The following is a 13,415-nucleotide window of genomic DNA, read 5'->3' on the forward strand; positions in this document are numbered from 1 at the left end:
AGTCCTAAGTGGAGACGCTTTACCGTGTGATCCTTTCAGTGGTGGCCCACTCCAAATGTTCGATCTATAAAATAACGTCCTTCAGCCACAGGAAGGTGGGATTCCTGGAATTTCAACCCAGCACATCTGGAGGGGAGCCAGGCTTCTGACGTCCCATGAAGAGAAGTCTAGGGCTGAGCGGCCCACCTCTGGGCCTCCCAAAATCTAAGGTAAAATCTCTCAGAGCCCCCCAAAGATGGATTGGTTGGTTGACCATCAAGGCAGTGTTGACTCTTGGCAACCACATGAATAGATTTTCTCCATGGCTATCTGCCCCCAACCCTGTCCTTCAAGACTTCCAATGGTGCACCCACCACCACTATAACTGAGTCCATCCACCTTCCATCCATCTTATACCCGATCAAACAGACAGAGAAAACAAATAAATGCACAACTGGGGAATAAACTATATTCCATTTAATGAAATCACAATTAGTTTTATTTTGGCCCTTTTTTTTAGAGGTGTCCTTCATACGTGTCTCTAAGAGTCCGCAGTTCCAGCTGTCAACAGATGGGATTTGCTTGTTTTTTCTTCCCCTTATTTGTGATATCTGGAGTTTTTCCACATGGAAACCAGATTTTGTAGGATTTCACGCCAACGTCCCCGACCTGAATTTTTGGCTGCGCTGTTCTCGTGGATTAAGTCGATCACCAGCTGTGCGGCTTTCCTTTTTTGCCATTCCATTTCTCGGCCATGGGATAACTCTTACCCGTGAATTTTCCGGTGGTCATTGAGCAGACAATTTTGGCTGCCCTTGAAATGCAAAGACCCCGGTTTGGAGACGAAGACATTGCAAAAGGGAACAGATGCGGATACCGTGCTTAATGTGGTAGGAAAGGCTAAAATTTAATACACTTTCCCCCCCCTGTTAACGTTGGCGGAGGAAATACGACCTCGTATTTGTGAGTTGGTGGCAACAACTGGGAAAGATGCTTGCATTTCTCTTTTCCTTCCTTTATGTGATGCTGCTGCAGGGAATATTTGGCTACGCTGTGACCCGTAGCAAAATTTAATAGCTACTCGTTAGCTACCTGCATCGCATTTGGCTTTTTTTCACACTTCTTCCCGATTAAATATTAGCTTCCCAGGCAGCTCTTAAATTCAAAACATGATGTCAGAACCTTGTTGTATGGAAGAGAGAGAAAAAAAAGAGTAAGAACACCAATGTAGGTCTTTCTTGAATTGTGACATTCTCTGGCAGCATCTCCATTTCTTTTTGGGATCTTTCACATAATAAATCAGAGCTCTCCACCCATCAAAAGAGGTCCCTTGATTTCCTGATGGTGTGTGTGGAGTAAGAAGAGAGCAAGGTGTTAATTGATTATGTGGATGAGGAAGACAGGGAGCGTTCTTCACCGTGGAGGGAAAACCCAAGGAGTCAGCTTGCAGAAGAAAACCCGGTTTGGCCTTCTTTTAAGCCATTTTGGATTTTAGTAGGGTTGCCAAAAGGTCTTTGCTCCAATAAGTTCCACTCCTTGGTCTTGACCAAGCCACTGAAGCAGAACTGTTTAAATTCTACAAGTCAAGGAGATGCTGTGTTCCTTCGCAGATTGGCCCGGTTGGGTCAAGTGTTTTAAGACATTCCCTGTTCCGCCTCCACCTCAAGGCTACGAACAGGGCTGGGAACATTCCTGGCTCAGCCCTAGACATCGCAAGCAGTCGTGCCAAGACAGCAGTTGCAATAAAACAGCTTGAGAGCTAGCTTCGCACACTTGCGGATTCCAGCGTCTTAGAAAATCAGATAGCCGTCTGAGGGCTGTCTGGTCTCTCCCTTCTTGTTGGTTAATCACAGCTGGCTTTTGCTTGAATCTCTTACGGATTGGGTTGAACAAAAAAGAAAATGTTTTTTCTTTGGCAGGGGTGTGTGGGTGGGAGAGGACCTAGTTAGCAATGCTGTGCCTCTCCTGTGGCATCCCTTTCCCCCTTCATTGTTGCATGCCGCGTTTGGTGATAGCGAGGTGGAGGGAGACGGAAATGCCCCTTTCTCGCTGCCTTTCTCTCTGTCAGGATCTGTTTACTGGATTTGGAACGGGTGACTCTAACCCCTTGCAGAGTTCACAAGGTGATATGCTGACCACTAAGCCACGCTCTACACATCACAGGTGCTGGGATCTCTTAACAGATCAAGCCCTACCCAAACGGACCATGTTGTATGAATCTGTGGGTTTACTAGCTCCTAAAGTAATTTGACTGTCAGCCCCACAAGGTAGACCAGACCAGGAATCAACTCCACAGGAAGAACAGAATTAAATAAAGCAGAGATGAGTTGTAATAACAGAATCTTGCAAGTCTGGTTGTGCTGCCCCCTGACCCTTATAATCCAGTGAATTAGGGAGGTGTCTGCCTGAGCCACTTCTGAATGTTATCTTGCTTCCCCGGGGCTTAAAGAATGCTTCAGCCCCCTTTGCCTAGGTGACAGTTTTTGCACTTTTCCCTCAAGATCTTCATCCTTACTCCCTACATCCATGTTTCTCAATCTCAGCAACTTTAAGATGTGTGGACTTCAACTCCCAGAATTCCCCAGCCAGCCAATGGCATAGGAAAAAGCCCAATCTGATTAAAATTACGGACGAAGGAGTCCCAACTTTTGCAGAGCCAAGAGCCAGGCTTGGCGTCCTGGATCCCCTCTCCGAAACCATGGATGGGCAAAAGTGAAATTGAGATTGGAATTCATTGACATAGAAATTTAATAAGTTCTACGCTGCTACCATCTACCCATGTATTTAATGATAGTTCCCCTTCGGTCACGTTAAAAATTAAACCTTGATCACGCCAGGAGACCTCCAGAAGGTCCAACCCAACCCAACAACGGAGCTCTTGATTTTATAGAATCATAGGGCTGGAAGGGACCCTGGAGGTCTCCTAGTCCAACCCCTTGCCCAAGGGCTCCTAGGGCTTCCAGGGATGGGTTCATTCTCTCTTCCTCACTTCCGCACATGCAGCCAGTTACCCTAAAATGTAGTTAGGTTTTACCAGGCAGTGGGTGGGCCGCTGTCACAGGTAACAAGGGGATGGTCCAGGTCTCTTCCCAGTTGCGATGCATAATTTTCCATCATTTTCATCCTACAGCCTGGTGTATTCTGAGTGGTATTATTGCATGAACTTCTGAATTTTTCAGAGTACACTTCAAGCTGCTGGTCTTTGTTAGAGTACAGGTGGTCCTTGCTTAACAACTATTTGTTTAGTGATGGTTCAGACTTATGATGGTGCTGAAGAAACCTCCTTGCGACCAGTCCTCGAACTTACAGCCGTTGCAGTCACATGATCGCCATTTTTGACCTTAACAACCACATGGTTTGCTTAACAACCACGCGTGCTTCGCTTAACAACTGCCGCAAAAAAGTTCGTAAAATCGGGTCATCTTTGCTTCATGGCTGCTTTGCTTAGCAACTGAAATGCTGGTCCCAATTGTGGTCGTTAAGCGAGGACTACCTATAAAGCTATTTAGCAACCTATGGCCTGCTAAAGACTTGGGAAATGACAGTGACTCTCAAAATACCTTGCAGAACACATCTGGATGGTGGGTTGCGCTGGGCCTGGGTCCTGTTAGGGAAACTGTGGCCGGTCTCCAATGTGGGGGTTTTAATGCTTGCTGGTGCTGATTCCCAGAGCTGACTGCCGGTGCGTAGCGTGTGTGCCTTGCAAAGGCCACATTCCCAATCTGAAAGTAATTCAACTGCATCAGAGTGCTAGTTATACTATTGACAACTCTCCCATTAATGTATGTCACTTAGGTTAAAATGTATTGCTGAGAGCTGTGGTTTCTCACTTACGCCGTCTTATTCCTTGGGGTGGCACGATTTTGAAAGAAATCCATAATTGCATGCATTATGAATGCCGAAGCTGAGTGCTTTTGGCGTTACCCAACTGTTCGGGGTGAGTGGGCACATTCTGGATTTTGAGAGCATGTTATTGTCGCAAAATAAATGAAGTCATGGTGAGGGGGGGTGGCCGATTCCCAGATCCCTGAATCTCAGAAAGCAAAAAGTTGCATCCACCTCTGGTTTTCTAAGAAGGCTGGGCTCCAAAGGCATTGAAAATGCAAAACAGGGTTTGCTTTGCAGCCTGCTCCTTTCCTATCCATTTTTTAATTTTATTTCAAAAAGATCTTTAGACATAAAAATAGGTAGGGCAAGGAGCATGCTGGGCACCAAGGAATGTGCTCAGAAGTACTGATTGAAGGCTTCATTGTAAAGTCACTGTTTATCTGCCAGTCAGCTGGAAAGAGAATCAGAAAATGCAATTGTATGAAGAATTGGGTATACCAAACAGCAGGAATAAATAAGGAAGCATGCATTATTAATAAGAATATTTGTTAAGTCACAGATACGTCGTAAAATATTTCACCTAACCATCCCAGTCTGCAGGGGACGTCAAAATTCCCCTTGATTTGCAGAAGTCAAATCAAGTTCTGCTTCAGTAGCTTGGCTAAAATAAAAGCGCAGAATGTGCTGGGCTGAAACGAAGCCTTTTGCAGCCTTCGCAAAGCTGAACGATTGCAAAATGCTCAATGCTCCACAATGCTGGCAGCTGCACAGAAAGTCTTCTTTTGAACTTGTAGGTCAGCTAACTGATTAACCTTAACAAGGTTATTCAGGAGATGGGGGAGGGAACTGCCGGGATAAATGCCCCTCAATACACCTCCAACTTAAAATGGGCGTCTCTCGATCCCTGCTGAAGATCGTGCTTGGCCTTTGAATGGGATCCAGAGGGAAGCCTGACCTTGTACAGAAATGACTACAACCAAAAGGTTTAGGGCAAGTTTTACTATCAGGTTGAGAGGCCTGAAGGGCCGCTGCAATGGGGTTGTTACAAAGCTGGTTTTGATTGATCAATTGATTTGTTATGTGCTGTCAAGTCAGTGCTGACTCTTCGTGACCACGTAGATGGGTTTTCTCCAGGAGGATCTGTCCCCAGCCTGGTCCTTCAGATCTTCCAACACCACTGTGATTGAGTCCATCCACTTTCTGCTGGTCCTCCTCTTCTTCTCTTTCCTTCCACCTTTCCCAGCATCATAGATTTCTCCAGAGAGCTGGGTCTTTGCACCGATTGACTGATTATTCAACTCTTAGCAACCGCATGATAGATTTTCTCCATGATGATCTGTCCCCAACCTGGTCCTTCAGGTCTTCCAACGATGTCCCTATCGCCCTGTGACTGAGTCCATCCACCTTGCTGCTGGTCGTCCTTTCTTTCTTTGCACCTTTCCCAGCATTAGAGCCTTCCCCAAAGAGCTGGGTCTTCGCATAATGTGTCTGAAGTAGGATAATTTGAGCCTGGTCATTTGTGCCTCAATACAGAGCTGGGCAGCCTTATAAATGTAATGAAGTAAATAAATAAATGGCCAATGGGACACAGGTACTCCTGGGTTCAAAGCATCTTCAGTCTCATTTTTCCCTGAGCTTAATCTGCTTCTATAAACTTTGCCAGCCAGGTATTTTTGGCAACTCTTCTACGCTGGGCAGGGGCAAAGTGCCCATTTTCCCACTGAACCACAATTTTGCATATTGGTTGGCCGATCCTGTCACTTCCTTCCCACATCTCTTCTTTCCGAGTGTGTTTTTCTTCCCCTTCTCAATTCTTCCTTTGGTTTTTATTGCGTTCCGGTTGACGGCTCTCTATTTCCTTTCCTTTCCTAAACGCCCCCCCCAACGCAAGCATCCCTCCACCAAGGAGGCACTTCACCCTCACGGAAGTACAATTCTATTTTAATTTCAAAATAAGCATGTTCTGTCAGAGGAAGTGGACTCCTGTCTTCTCAGCAACAGAGCATCCAGCAGGTTTTGCAAGCCTGTGTGGCCTTGACTGGTTCCTAAATATTACAGGCCTCTTGGATGAACAATGGTGGCTTATTTGAAAGAAAACAGGGTTAAAGAAATTGTGGTTTAGTGGGGCGTGGGAACCCAGCCCCCATCATCCTGTACTGAACCTCCAGGTCTAAAAAGATCGAGCCCAGCTCCTGAACGCTTGCGCCATACGATCACGTCGCTGTGCAAATGAGCCATGCACTTTCTCGGCATTGAAGGCTGCGCTGAAGCCACATCGGGCGCTGCCTTGTCACGACACCCTTCGGCAGCACATCTGTCATGCTAAGCAAAGCGGCCCGTTCCTTTTTAGACTCACCCCCAGTCCAGATGTTACGGAGGCGGGAGGGGATGGCAGAGGTCTTTGGCTCTGCGTGCTGTGGGGCCCTTGTTAGAGAGAGGCAGTAAATGCCAAGGTAGCTGCCAAGCAGGGTTTTTCCAAGGCAATCCAGACAGGAAGGCAGGGGGAAGAGATGGCTGTAACGGGCTGTGAGAATGACCTTGGGAGGCAGGAGGAACAGCCGCAGACAAGAGGACGGTCAGATAAGAGGCAGCTGAGTCCTCAGAAGGAAAGGGGTGTGGGGAGCATCTTGGAAGGGACCCTCCCTAGTTCTCTGGAAAGTAAAAGTAAAGGAGGGGAGAAATGCTTTCAGACTTGCAAGATTCTGTTACAGGTAGTCCTCAACTTACAACCATTAGTTTAGCGACCTTTCAAAGTTACGACGGCTCTGAAAGAAAGTGACTTGTGACCAGTCCTGACACTTATGATTACTGCAGCGTCCCTGCAGTCACATGATCCAAATTCAGGCACTTGGCACCGGCATGTATTTACGACAGTTGTAGCGACCTGAAGTCACACGATCACCATTTGTGACCTTTCCAGCTGGCTTCTGACAAGCAAAGTCAATGGGGGAAGCTGGATTCACTTAATGACCATGTGATTCAATTAACAGCCACATGATTCGATTGATCATGGTGATTTGCTTAATGACCACGACAAAAAGGTAATAAAATCAGGCGCGGTCATGTGATGCCTCACTTAATGACTGCCTCACTTAGCGACTGAAGTTCCAGTCCCAATTGCAGTCGTAAGCCGAGGACTACCTGTACTGTAACCTTGCAATAAAGGTACTGTTAGTTTTGCTTCCTGCTCGCCTAGGTGTGAGAAGGAACTGGGCATTGGGAGCTGCACTTTTGCCTCTGTTCCCCAGCCGGATCATTGCCTCCAGAGAGGGAGTCCAAACGCTGAAAAAAAAATTGTTATTCTTTTCTCATTTTTGTGAGGAGGGTTTCAAGAATCAGCTGCCGAGGGCCAGGGCGGTCTGGGGACTCCTGGGCGCAAAGTGGCAGCTTTCAGATGTTCTGCCACAAAGAATCTCTTCCATCGCATTTCTGGGATGCTCAGCCATCCCGGGAGAGGCCGGCTTGCAAAGAGGGCTTGCGTGTGCTAAAAAAAACAAAAAGGCCCTTCGTTTCCCCACAGTGGGGTTCGTCAGGGGAGGACTGAGAGAGTGGGCATGCCAGCCAAGAAGTATGCAAAAAGTACCAGCAGGTCTGGATAGGCAGTGTGAAACTCTTTGAACGCTGCGACTCAATTGGCCCTGATTTGCTCTGCCAAGGGTTCAAGAGACCGTGGGTAGTTGGGAGGGTTTGTGTTCCGTCGTAGCCCCTCAACAACTTGGTGAGTTAGTTTCCCCCAGGAATGTGCCCGGTAGTGGTCACGGGGCCTCCTTCAGACTTGCCTAATTCTCAGTCCCTTCCTCCCGTCTATAAATGACTTTTTAAAAGAGGCTACCCCTATTTTTTTTTTCCTTTAACCAAATAAATAAGATGGAAGGCAGCCTGCTGCAAAATTAAGCTTTTCTTACCAGCGATGATCCTTATCCGACAGAATCCTTGTGGTCTGAGATGTCCTCCTTCAGGGTCCAGACAGAAGCAAGTTCAGCCGTTGGCTCTCAGATAGGTAGGACTAAAGCAAGCTTTTCCACAGAACTCTCTTTCTCCGCTTTTATTGCAGGAAATGCCCGCCTTCCCTGTTGTTTGACCAGCCTCCAGTAAACATCCCAGGGCTCGCCTTTCCAACCAGATCAGAAGGGTGCCCGGATTTCAAAATGCTCATAAAAGAGTATCGGATTCCCCTTCCGATGAGCGTTGACGAATATCGGATCGCCCAGCTGTACATGATCCAGGTTGGTGCCTTCGTACCCGGTTCTTTTGAGGAATTGCTTTCCCAGGAACAGAGGCCCAAGGAAAATAATAGCGGGATCCGAGAACTGTACAGTTAGAAGGGGTCTCTAAGGCCATCCAGTCCAACCCCCTGCAACGTGCAGGAAGAGCAAGGGAACCATCCTTGAGAGATGGCTGGCCGGCTTCTTTTCAAAAGCCGTGCCACCTCCAGAAATGCGATCTGACTCCTTTATGAACCCCCGGCATTTGGAGTGTGGCAGCTTTGGGGCTATACAGAACCGCTCTGGCAGTCGGCAGGAATAATCCATTGAACGTGCCAGGGGAGAAATGGCTTTTTTAAACCAATCCAACAAACTTGCCCGCATCTGAGCTGCAGCGTCTTAGGTGCTTGTGCACCTCCACTCCGTTGGCTGGTTTGCTTTTGAAAAATGGGCTGTGATTATGTCCTCTTCAAATTTAAATTAGATGTTTAAATTAAAAAAGGAAAAGAAAATAGTTCATGGGTTTCTCCTCCTCCTATGAAAAATTTAACAGCAGGCTCACAAACCTGTATAATGAAGAAGAAAAACTCGCTGTGTTTTAACTATGCATATGTTCGGGAACTGTCTTTTCAATACCTCTCTTGCGGGAGGGAGATTGGCCTGGCTCAATAATATTAAAAATTCCACTTTATATAGCCCAGCCACTATTTTTAAAGCTGTTTGATTTCTGTGGGTTTTGCCTGCAGTTTTTCTCTCTATGTTGCCGCTGATGTTTCAGCCTTTGCTCGAGGAACTTGAGTTTTGCTTGCTGCAGATGGTATTGATTGCCTTCAATGGGGTTTCGTCATTTTTATTCTTCCTGCTTGCATCGGTGCCCTTGACCCAGCAAGCTTTCCCTGTTGGGTGGAGCCCTAATGCCCAGATGAATAAATAGTCAAATAAAGAGGGAACTGGCACCAAGTGGCCCAAATCCACCCAGGGTCAACCCTTTGAGGTAGGCCAGGTCAGGAAACCCTAAGAAGCACTGGAACTTTATTTTATTGCTATTGGCTGTAATAACAGAATCTTGAAAGCCTGGCAGGGTTTCCCCATCCCTCTCTCATATACCTTGAGTTTCTTTCTCACATTTTCTTCTTTTCTCAATCTGAGCTCATGTCTCCTCTGTTCTTCTTCACCCAGCATGCTCTGGGCAAATCCTGTGACTCAGTGGAAGCCATTGTTAGGCTAGCCCAACACCGCCAAGGTATCCCTTGACCAATTGGACAGGAACTCCTCCCTGAATTTGGGCCAAGCAGCACCCGCAGCCAAGAGATCATCAGCGTCCTTTGCTGCTTCGGACTTAAGAGAAAAGAAACTTGGATACAGGGCGGGATTTTGCTTTGCTTGGACCGAGAGGGGACGAGTTATCTGCTATCTCTTGTTGCGTGCGTTGTTTCCCCTCCAGGGATTCCCCTTTGGGGACTGCCCCTCCCTTCCCCAGGCCAATTCCCTCTATAAGATTTTTTTTCCATCTTGGCAGCCTGCCCTATAGATGGTTAGCCAGTCAGGAGGGTGTGGGTAAGAGTTTCCATCAATTAGTATTAATTGTACATTACAGCAGTGAGTAGATTTAATGTACCCTGGGCTCGCTTGCAGATCAGCAGGTCCGTCCTTGCGTAGATTTTCCCTGATTAGATTTTAGGGACCACCGTTCGGCGCCACCGTTTTCCATCAGATGTCTTTCTCGTCCTAGGGCTTGGCAGAGAATTTGACGCGAGGGCTTTGCAGGCTGTTCTTTGTGTTGCAGAGGGCGTGGCACCTACACACAGGCTGTAGGTCTCAAACGTGACAACTTTAAGACATGTAGACTTCAACTCCCAGAATCCCCCAGCGCACTATGCTGGGAGTTGACATCCACGAATGCTGGCTCAGGAATTCTGGGAGTTGAAGTCCACGTGTCTTAAAGTTGCCACGTTTGAGAAACACTGCTATAGGCGGTTCACGGATGCGCCGTCCGATTGCACATTTGAACACCCCAGCCACAGATGAAAAACAACCAAAGACACTTGTCTGTTTTCTTGTTGAAGGAAAGCTGTGTTAATCTCGGGTAGCCCAAAGTCAGAGCAAATCTGATGCCTCTTTTCCGACCACCACATCTGATTAAAAGGAAGACCCTTTTATGTCATACACGAAATTAGCCATTGGAGAGTCAGGAACCCCACCAGGAAACTGCCAAGCTGCTGGGATGATATATTCATCCCCAGTGCCCCTGCCTTGTCTTTCACCCCTTTAGAAGACTCCACGCTTAGCTGTATCTGCCAGAAGCATCATCCTAAGACGCTGCAAGATACCCTGCTGGGCTGTTCTTGGAAACGGCTTGCCAGCTTCTGTAGTTCAGATTCCAAGCCCTTTGGGAGAAATCTCAGGGGTCTCTGGTAACCGCTTCAGGGAGCTGGGAGAAAGACAGGTCATCCGGCAGGCTTTTCAAGGTCCGGTGCAGTGGACATTCTTCCGAGAGGCTAGTCAATCTGAGCCATTAATTTTCTTGGGCAGGGAAGAGAGCACTAGCGCCATCCTGGCTGAGAGCGCATGGGTAGTGCCAACACGTTGGAAAGATCTCAGATTGAAGGGGGCAAGATCTGGACTCTTGATGCGTTTAGCAGAGCGGCGTCCAAGCTGGCTGACGTCAGCATTCCAGAATTTCAGGCCCTTTTTCCACCTGTCTGGAGTTGAACCTGGACCTTTCAGCAGGCAGCGTAAAGCCCTCTGTAGACTGCCAATGCCACTTTTCCTGACTGTACAGTAACAGCTATCATCTGCTTTGCCCTCTCTCCCCCTTTTCTTAATGGCTATGTAATTACAGACATCCCACCGCTGTTGGGGTGACGCAAATGGCAAAAAAGCTCCTTGGTGAGATGCGGCCAAGCCTGAAAGCTTTGACTAAGTAAACAAATGCGCTTCTTTCATTTTTTTGTCCTTAGGCAATATAATGCCTTCTCCCGAGCTTTCGATGTCTGGATAGAAATGGAAATGAAGCCCAGAGTAGTCTCAAGCCAGGCATTAGTAAATATGTGGATCTTTCAGACGCGTTATTATTATTTTTTAATTCTTATTGTAAAAAAATTTTAAAGTGGAAATTTATTGCAAATTTATCCTGCTGCGGGATTCAGCGGAGGAAGGCCTCTTTCCCACTACAAAACCCCTTCCCTTTCCGAGGTGGTGAGCCAACACAGGGAGAAGAGCAGCATTATTCCTGGGAATGTCATTCATTTTTTTTACCTTGCACATGGTGGGTTTCTTTGCAGAAGGGCAGCAGGCCAACAGCAAAAGCCTATGCTTTAATGCTGGGGCCTTTTAAGATGCTCTTCCATCAGATCCAGGAAGCCGCTGACACTGTCTGATGCGTGAGGTTTGAGTTTTAAATGAGGCTGGGGTCACGAAGAGGGGTCGACGGCCTCAGAAGGGAACATGGACAGAATGTCGTGTAATTTATCTATTGCTCTTTAGACGGCGTGATGCTCTCGCCGATGAACGTGGGACAACATCGTCTCGTCTTAAATTGACATTAGAATTGGTTGGGCTGGGAAGAGAGAAAATGCGTTTTTGCTGAAGAAAGGAATGAGCAATCTGCCCTTTTTTTTTTCTTTTTTTTTTTGGTGCCCTTGAAATATATTTTTCTTGAGAGCCCGCTGAGTTAATTTCCAAGGAAGCGTGCTTAGAATGGCCCCCCATTTTTATTTCCAGGGTATGGTTTTGTTATAAATAAAAGGGTCTTTTCAGGAAATGGGCACAGGTTCCCGCCATAGAGCAATGGGGTGGGCTACTGAGGGGCTGTTCAACTTCAACCCGGTACCCCCCAGTTATGGGGAGGCTGTAATTCCCAGTTCTCCCACCCCCCAAACCGTTGGAAGCTGGCCGAAGGTCCCATCTGATGGTCCCATCTCAGAGGTCTGTGTTCGGTAGCCAAAAACCAAAAGGGTTTTGGTAGCGCTTTCTGTGGCCAACAAATTTTATTCGAAGGCATCAGCTTTTGGAAGCCAAAGTTCACTTCCCCCGATGCATAGAAAGGCTAGACTGATCTAAGAATTAAATTGTGATGAGGCGGGGAAAAGAAGGGGAAGATAGGTTGGTTACTCTAATGCAGGTTACATACAAGACAGATTACAAGTACCTTATCAGCGTATTTTGATGGTTATTCATCATAATCAGCATACCGTGATTATTATTAGCATTACAGCTAGTCCTCGTTTACCTACCACAATTGGGACCGGCCACTCGGTGGTTAAGTGAATAAAGTGAAACCGCGACTGTGCTTATGATCTGACTTCAGCTATCCTTTGCTTTATAGACCCGCGAAGGTCGTAACTGTGAGGATTGGTCACAACGTTACTTTTCCCTCACTGTCATAACTGCGAATGGTTGCTAAACGAGAGAGTCGCTAAACGAGGACTGCCTGTATTATCAGCATATTATGAGTGCTGCTTTCAGTAGCTGTGGCTAGGTTCATGCATTGAGTCAAAAGGAATGCAGATTGTTTATGAAGGCGGTGACTGACTGGTGGTGGCTCCCCACCATTCTAAAATAAGAGGATTTTTTTTCAGGCTTCCCCGCAGATCCTGAAGATTGAACCTGAAACAGTTGCTTTATGAGGATGGATCTTAAGCCGTGTTGCTAAGACTGCAGCCTTTATTTCCTTTGTCTGTTTAAGCCACAGCACACTTGATTCCTTGTTTGGAAATTCTGTTTGACCCAGGAAAAAGCAATTCTGCCCAGCATGCCCTAAGCCTGAGCTCTTAGAATGCCATCACCTCCCTGGGATGTTGCCTGTTTCTCGCCTTGGCAAATAGGTTTGGATCACCTATTTAAGGCCTCTGGGGACTGACAATGACTCGAAAAGTTCATTCCCCTTGCTAGGACATTCGCCTGTGTTTTCTTAATTCCAAAGGCTGATCAAAAAGCAATTGATCTTTTTGGTACGCTCAGCCATCTGGAGAATGCACATTTTTCTCTTCCGTTTTGGAAGCAGCAGGAGTTATATAATTGAAGCAATTCATCTTTTGTAAAGATTCTGGTATGTGACACAGATTCTTGTGAGTAATCCTCCTCCTCCTCTTTTATGATTACAAAAACAGATTTGATAATGAGCACAATCCAGACAAGCATAGGCATGATAAAGAAGAGTCCTATTTTTGACCACTGTAGTGCTCCATTAATTCCAGTGGGACTGAGGGATGAACTACACATTACACGTGCATGTCAAAGAGGACCACGGTGCCTGTACAAATTACCATGTTGTTAAAAAGAGAAAATAATCTTGAACCGCACTTTATCTAGTAAAGAAATGGAGGGGGCAGAATTCAGCCCTGAGTTGCCTCTCCCAAACTAGTTCATCATTTAAAAAAAAATCCCTGAAAAAATGCATTT

General features: G+C 46.7%; 1 protein-coding gene across 1 annotated transcript in view; it reads left to right on the forward strand.

Annotated features, from left to right (window-relative positions):
* The window catches only part of PITPNM2 (phosphatidylinositol transfer protein membrane associated 2), a 103,321-nt gene that overhangs the window by 47,686 nt on the left and 42,220 nt on the right, over positions 1-13,415 (forward strand). The window contains 1 exon segment of the mRNA XM_063315847.1: positions 7,862-8,033. Coding sequence (XP_063171917.1) covers positions 7,956-8,033 — 78 coding nt within the window. The 5' untranslated portion in view covers positions 7,862-7,955.

The sequence above is a fragment of the Candoia aspera genome, chromosome 15, assembly GCF_035149785.1.
Source record: "Candoia aspera isolate rCanAsp1 chromosome 15, rCanAsp1.hap2, whole genome shotgun sequence".
NCBI classification, from domain to species: domain Eukaryota; kingdom Metazoa; phylum Chordata; class Lepidosauria; order Squamata; family Boidae; genus Candoia; species Candoia aspera.